At 57.0% G+C, this 7079-nt stretch overlaps 1 protein-coding gene across 1 annotated transcript in view; it reads left to right on the top strand.

The window, feature by feature from the left end:
* Positions 1-7079, top strand: part of LRP5 (LDL receptor related protein 5) — a 93912-nt gene that overhangs the window by 56307 nt on the left and 30526 nt on the right. Inside the window, exons 9-12 of the mRNA XM_007944926.1 lie at positions 2249-2252; positions 2473-2657; positions 4149-4472; positions 6744-6943. Coding sequence (XP_007943117.1) covers positions 2249-2252; positions 2473-2657; positions 4149-4472; positions 6744-6943 — 713 coding nt within the window. The remainder of the gene's footprint in view (positions 1-2248; positions 2253-2472; positions 2658-4148; positions 4473-6743; positions 6944-7079) is intronic.

Genomic DNA, 7079 nt, shown 5'->3' with positions numbered 1-7079 from the left:
CGCAGCAGACACAGTGCTCACCCATCAGGCCTCTGGCTGTGGGTGGAGCACCCTGTTGTGGTTCTCCAGTGCCACTCTGACAGAAACATACCACAAACGGGATGCTTGAACAAACAGGAGTTTATTGTGTTACAGTTTTGGAGCCTTTAAGTCCAAGTGCAAAGTGCCAGGCTCTAGGGGCCTGTCTAGGGCCTGTCTTCACTCAGACAGCTGCTGGCTTCTGAGGCTGACAAGCCCAAGGTTGACAAGTAATAAGGCACAGTCCCAATGTTACCAAACAACATGGCAGGGTGCTAATTCAAGTCCAGATGAAGTCCCAGGATTGGCAGAGCATGGCAGCCTGCTGAACAACGACTCAGCTACATACAGGGTTCAAGCATGCCCTAAGACTAGAGACCATTCCCAAAGCTGCTGCTTATATACGAGAAGCAGACCACATCGCTAAAGCAGCTATTCAGCTGCTCCAATAGATTCCAAAATGGAGTTAATTACCAATCTCACCGTGGGGAACAACTACATTCAGCTGCCCAGCCACTTGATCAGGCCCAGCCAAGATGACGTACAATTTCCACACACCCCAAAACCTACCTCTCAGGTGAAGGGGTCAGGTTTTAGCAAGAGGGCAAGTAAAACTTAGAAAATTCTGGAAGAAGGTTGTGAGTTCCTTTTCCTGGTTTGCTGAGAGAACAGGAGGGAAGAGCTGCTGGTGGGGGCAGCGTCCCGGCCCTGGGCTGACCAGCCTTTGGTGCTTGGTGCTTTGGGGTCTTGCTTTCCCCCTCGCTGAGCAGGGCACCTGCACTCCGGGTTTGCTCGTTAGTGCTGGTTTGCACGGTTACCGTGGCATCCTGTCCGGTAAGGCTCTCGTCTGGGCATGATTGTCCCAGTGTGCCTGTGATCCAGTTGTCTTGTCTGTGGGCTGTGTTCTTTGCTAAGCATGGGTGCTGCTGCACTTACTTCACAGGTGAGCTGCCGTGGGAGTCAGCCAGGTAGCACAGCCACCCCTGCTGTGCTGGATCGTGGGGGGCTCAGCAAGGGTCCCAGCCCTCCCTCACTTCCTGGAGAGATATCGTCCACGCAGCATTATCGGCAGAGGGAGGGTGCACCTGGGAGCTGGGGTGCCCTCTCTGCCCTGTTGCTCTACCCTGGGGTGAGTGGGCTGCCTGAACCCAGCCTGCCCTTGCCCAGTGCAGAATCAATCCTGAACCGTCTGTGCTAAGGCTGGCCAGACTTCACGGGTGAGGGGGATAGCCCTCCTCAGACTGCCTCACTTCAGACACCAGCTACAAGTTTGGAGTTCTGAGGCCACTCTCACTTCTGACCAGCTGGCTCCAAATTTGGAGGCTCCATTACCCCCTCAGGTCAGAGAATTTGTTCCAGCTTCTCCCAGGGCTCAGGAAAGTGCTCGACCAAAGAATGAAGAAAAGCAAAGACACATGGAAAAACTTAGTCCAAGGGACTGGTAGACCATGCGATCCTCAGCTTGTATGACCGTGAGACCTGAAGAACTAGATGGTGCCCAGCCACCACTGTCAACCACTCAGGGCAATTGGTACAGGAGATCCTGGATAGAGTGAGAGAACAATGTGGAACAAAACCCAAAATCATAAAGAAAAAAAAAAAAGACCAGGTTTACTGGTCTGATAAGAGCCTGGTGAGACCCCTTATACCCTTCAGGTCTGGAACTGAACTCGCTCCTGTGGCTTCCAGCCAAACAACAGACAGGCAAAGGGGGGGTGGACTTTTACATCAGGTAGATACGCTCCTTGTAGAGGTCAGTCGTAGGAGAACAGAAGGGCAGTGTTTGCACAGGGGGACAGCTCGGGGCGGGAGTGCAGGGAGGGAAGGACACAGGGAACGGGTAACCACGGGGAGGAAGTGGGAAGAGAGCTGTTACATGGTGGGAAATAGCAGCCAGTGTCCTGAGACAAAGGTGTATGAACTGGTGCATGGAAAATGAGTTTGCTCTGTAAACATTCACCCAAGTCACAATAAAAAGTCTAAAAATAAAAAAAGTGCTTGACTGAGACTTATAGTCTTACTACAGCCATTAGGGACAAAGCCAAGCCACCAAAGGACAGCCCTGGGGGCGAGGTCTGGGAGGGTCCTCTGCCGTGGAGTCGGGACTGGCCGCCTGGCTGCCTCCCAGAACTGCACGCCGAGTTCTGCCGGCCAGGAGACCCATCTGAGCCCCCTGTCCACAGTTCCTGTTGGCCCTCATGCTGGCTTGCACGTGACCCCTGCCCTGTAGCCGGGTGCCGAGTCCAGCACGTGGAGGGTTTCCTGGCATGGCCAGCTCCCATCCTGAGTCACCTCAGCAGTATAAACCGTTCAGGGCAGTCACAAGTAGCAAGGACTCTCGGTCACCCGGGGAAGTCCCAGGGTTTAAAGGCTCCTCCTGGGACTGGGACAGGCCCACCCAGCGCATCGGGTCAAGCGGCTCCTTCAGCCTGCCCGTGCCGCTTCCTGTTACAGCTATGTCTACTGGACTGAGTGGGGCGGCAAGCCGAGGATCGTGCGGGCCTTCATGGACGGGACCAGCTGCATGACTCTGGTGGACAAGGTCGGCCGGGCCAACGACCTGACCATCGACTATGCCGACCAGCGCCTCTACTGGACCGACCTGGACACCAGCATGATCGAGTCATCTAACATGCTGGGTGAGGCACCGGTGTCCCAGGGCCCAGGGCATGTGTTCCGCGATGGGAGCCGGGGGCAGGGTGGTGGCCTACAGGGTTGCGGTTCCCCGGCCTGCCGCCTCTCAGCCCTGCCACGCTGGGCCCCTGTGGCCTGCCAGCCCTTCACCCGTGCAGGACGCGTGGACACGTTCTGTGAGTGCAAACCGCTCAGTAAGTCTCATGCAGCCTGGGGGTTTGTCCCCTTTCAATTAAAATCATTTGAAAATATTTTTCATTTTGAAAATTTTCTTATTTTCTATTTTTGAACGATAAACTTTACTAATTATTGAAGTATAGCATGTGTGCAGTAAAGCGCCAGAATCTTAGGGGGGTAACTTGAATCACTTTGACACACGTACATACGTGTACCTCTAACCCATGGAGCTCAATTGTCAAGTTGTGGACGTTTCCAGCTCCCTGGAAGACTCTCTCGTGCCCCCACCTGGTCAGTCACACCAGCCTCCTGGGAAGTAACCTGCCCAGACTTGTTAATTTTGGTGTTCTAGAACTTTCTATAAATGGGGTCACACAGCAGGTGCTTCTTGGAGTCTGCCTTCTTTGACTCAGCCTAATGACAGAGCCATGCACACGGTTGTCATCCTTGGTCACTGCCTCATTGTTTCCTCCACACGGAGGAACCACCGTGGGTGTATCTGTTCCGCCGTGGGTGGACAGCTGGGCTGTGGCCATCACAGAGCTGCTGTGAGCACCCTGAGTGTGGCGTGCATTTCTGTTGTGTCGACTCCCTGGACACTAGCTTTGGTCAGTGTGGCCAGTTATCCAAAGTGATAGAACACTTTAAAACTTAGACGTGGCTTGCCAGGTGTTTTAGTTTCCTGGGGCTACTGTACCAAAGGGCCACAAGGTGGGTGGGTTTAAAAAAAAGTCAGAAATGGTTTGTCTCACTGTTCTGGGGGCTGGACGTCTGAGCCAGGGTGGTGGCTCTGAAGGGACAGTCCTTCCTCCTGGCAGCTGAGCCATCTCTTGGCTGATAGCTGGTCCTCATGTCATCGCTGTCTGTGTCTGGTCTGCTCTTCTTAGAAGACATCCCTTAGAAGGGAGTGGTTCAGGACCCATCCTACCCTGGGTCCCTGGGTGGAACAAACAGGTTGAGTGCCCGACTACTAGCTTAAAGGTTGGTGGTTCAAACCCACCCAGAGACACCTGGGAACTTAGGCCTGGTGATGTGCCTCCGGAAAACCAGCCATTGAAAATCCTGTGAGCGCAGCCCTACTGTGGGCACTCTGGGTCGTCGAGAGTCAGAGGAGACTGGACGGCAGCTGGCAGCTATGCTGGTCCGGCCTCATTGACGTAAGGAGAGAAGGCCCCTGTTCCCAAACAGGGTCGCGTGCAAAGGGTCAGGGGTCAGGATTGCAATGACACTTGTTGAGGCCACCGTTCCGACCCTAACATGAGGCTGGAAGGGCGCACCGGCCGGCCCGCCACTGATGCCGTGCCCCGTGTCCCCCGCAGGTCAGGAGCGCGTGGTGATAGCCGACGACCTCCCGCACCCCTTCGGCCTGACGCAGTACAGCGACTACATCTACTGGACTGACTGGAACCTGCACAGCATCGAGCGGGCTGACAAGGCCAGCGGACGGAACCGCACCCTCATCCAGGGCCACCTGGACTTCGTGATGGACATCCTGGTGTTCCACTCCTCCCGGCAGGACGGCCTCAACGACTGCGTGCAGAGCAACGGGCAGTGCGGGCAGCTGTGTCTTGCCGTGCCCGGCGGCCACCGCTGCAGCTGTGCCTCCCATTACACCCTGGACCCCAGCAGCCGCAACTGCAGCCGTACGTGCCTGGCTTTCCCCTGCGTCTCACCCCACGCTGTGCACGGGTGGGCGGGCGGGCTGTGCACTGCGCGAGCTGCGTGGCGCTCCGTGGCGGGCTGGGTGCAGGGCCTGCCGCTCCTTCAGCACACAGGAGGGCGGGCGGAGCCCTGGGCTGACGGGTTCCACACGGGGCTCTTTGGGTCTGGGGGGAGGGCACTCACTCACAGCCAGACACTGCTTCCTTGCCACAGGAGCTCAGTTATCCCTCACCCTATAACACAGGGAGTGTCAGTGTCCCCGCTTCACAGCCGAGACTTGAGGCACAGAGACGCTGAGTAACCTACCTAAGGGCACACAGCTCGTGCATGGAGGGCCAGGTTGCGTGTGGCCTCTCACAGTGCCCGACAGCAACTCGAATCCTCAGTCTGACCCTCTGGGTTTGCTGGGCCTTTTGTTCCCATTTCAGTGACAAGCAGAGTGAGGTTCAGAGTCAGGGCAACTTCCCACGGGCCTGCAGGCTGTACCGATGCGTCCTGGTGACAGCCTCCTCTCCTGTGACATAAGCTTCCTGTTCTTGTCGGTACTGCCGAGTTGATGGCGGGTCACGGTGACCCCACGCGACAGAGTGGAACTGCCCCATTGGGTTTTCCAGGCTGTCGTTGTTGTGGAAGCAGGTTGACAGGTTTCTCTCAGGGGAGCTGCTGGGTGGGTTCAGACTGCTGACCTCTCAAGTTAGCAGCTCGGCACTTAACCCTTGCTGCACCAGGGCGCCGTGTGACATCAGCGGGGAATCGTAATTCAGCCTCTGCGTGGCACTTAGCTGCTTACAGAGCTTGTTGCTGTCCGAGGCCTTGCCTGCGCCCCAGCGGCCCCGGGGTCGGCAGCGCTGGTCTGATTCACCCCAAGTGTGTCGATGAGGAAAAGGGCTCGGCAGTGTTAAGGGGCTGGATTGGGACTCTGCGGCCAGTGCGTGGTGGGCCAGGACCTGGGCCCACCCCCCACCTCTTGAGCTGCCCCTGGCCCTGTTGTTTCCTGCCCAGGGAGGGGCCGTGACCTTGAAGAGTCTAGGGGAGGTGCAGGTCAGCAGCCCCGGAGGCAATCAGGGCTGCTTGGTGTCCTCCTCCTGCCACGCCCAGCAGACCTGGGTGATGACGGGTTTCTAACTGTCCCTCTGTGACCGTCGGACAGTGACTGCAGCAACTGCGTGGCTTCCAAATGTCCCCAGTGATGCAGCTTAGAAACCCGGGCAGCTTGGCTTGAGTCTGTAGACCTGTGTGTTCTGCCACGAGGGAGGATCCCGTATTCCTGGGGAGCAGCAGGCAGCCCCCGGCCTTCCTGGGGTCAGGGCCCACAGCTGCTCACGGAGGCCCCGAGGGGTGTCCTCTCCTGGTGACACAGCTGCCCTGTTCTGCGCCAGGTGGTTCACTCAAGCACTAGAGGTGCAGAGCCTGTGACAGACGTGAGGCCTCGTGACTGTGCCGGCGTGAGTCTGAGGAGGACTCTATCACCCTCTTTCTGTTTAAATCTTCGTGGTTTAAAAATAAACGTGTCTGTTTCAGAACTAGCACACGTACTTGTAAAATACTCAAACCGCAGAGCAACCTCACACGGAGAGCACAGCTCCCCAGAACACCCCCCCAAGGGGCTGATGTCCTTCTGGTCTTTCCCCCCACACGGCTCACGCGTGCAGATCCGGGTCTTGGCAGATGCCGTCTGTCGTCTGTCTCTGCTTCTCAGTGCTGCAGGAACGGCAGTACCTCAAGTGGAAACGGAAGTGGATCCTGTCACAGTTTAGAGGCTGCAAGTCTGAATTCAGGGCGCCCCCTCTAGGGGAGGCGCTCTCTGCTCCCTCTGGGGAAGGTCCTGGTCTCGGCTTCTGTAGCCCTGGTGTTCCTCGGTCCCTCGATGACGAGGGCGTGATGTCTGTCTGTCCACCGTCTTGTCTGTGTGTGCTGCTCCATAGCCCTCAGGATGGGTTAGCTTCAGGACTCCCTACACTGGCTGTGAGGATGGCGTGGGGCCATGGGGTGTTTCCTCCTGGTGTGTGTGGGGTCACTGTGAGTCAGAAGTGACCCGACAGCACCTGATAGCAGCACACTGATCGGGCCTCATTCATGTGACAAAGAAAGGCCTATTTCCAAGTGGGACTACATCCACGGGTTTAGGGGCAGGACTCCAGCACGCATTTCAGGGAGACAGGTTTCAGTCCAGATGCTGGCCAACCCACCGGCTCCCCCTCCGGCTTCTGGCTCTGACGCACAGCCGCCCTGATCTCTTTGCCTCTCTCCAGCACCCACAACCTTCTTGCTGTTCAGCCAGAAATGCGCCATCAGCCGGGTGATCCCCGACGACCCGCACAGCCCGGACCTCATCCTGCCACTGCATGGGCTGAGGAACGTCAAAGCTGTCGACTATGACCCCCTCGACAAGTTCATTTACTGGGTGGATGGGCGCCAGAACGTCAAGCGAGCCAAGGATGACGGCACCCAGGTAGGGGCGCCCGTTGAGGGGCCGTGAGGGTCGCAGGTAGCCCATCCCGCTGCTTTCCAAGCTGCCCACCCTCCCTAATTTTTTGCTATTAAAAACAAAACAAAATCTATTGTAAAGAATATTTTGGAAAATACCA

This window comes from Orycteropus afer, unplaced genomic scaffold, assembly GCF_000298275.1.
Source record: "Orycteropus afer afer isolate SDZICR_OR568_19922 unplaced genomic scaffold, OryAfe1.0 scaffold00130, whole genome shotgun sequence".
Classification (NCBI taxonomy): domain Eukaryota; kingdom Metazoa; phylum Chordata; class Mammalia; order Tubulidentata; family Orycteropodidae; genus Orycteropus; species Orycteropus afer.
The sequence above is the reverse complement of the archived record's forward strand: the minus strand, read 5'-3'. Positions and strand labels throughout refer to the sequence as shown.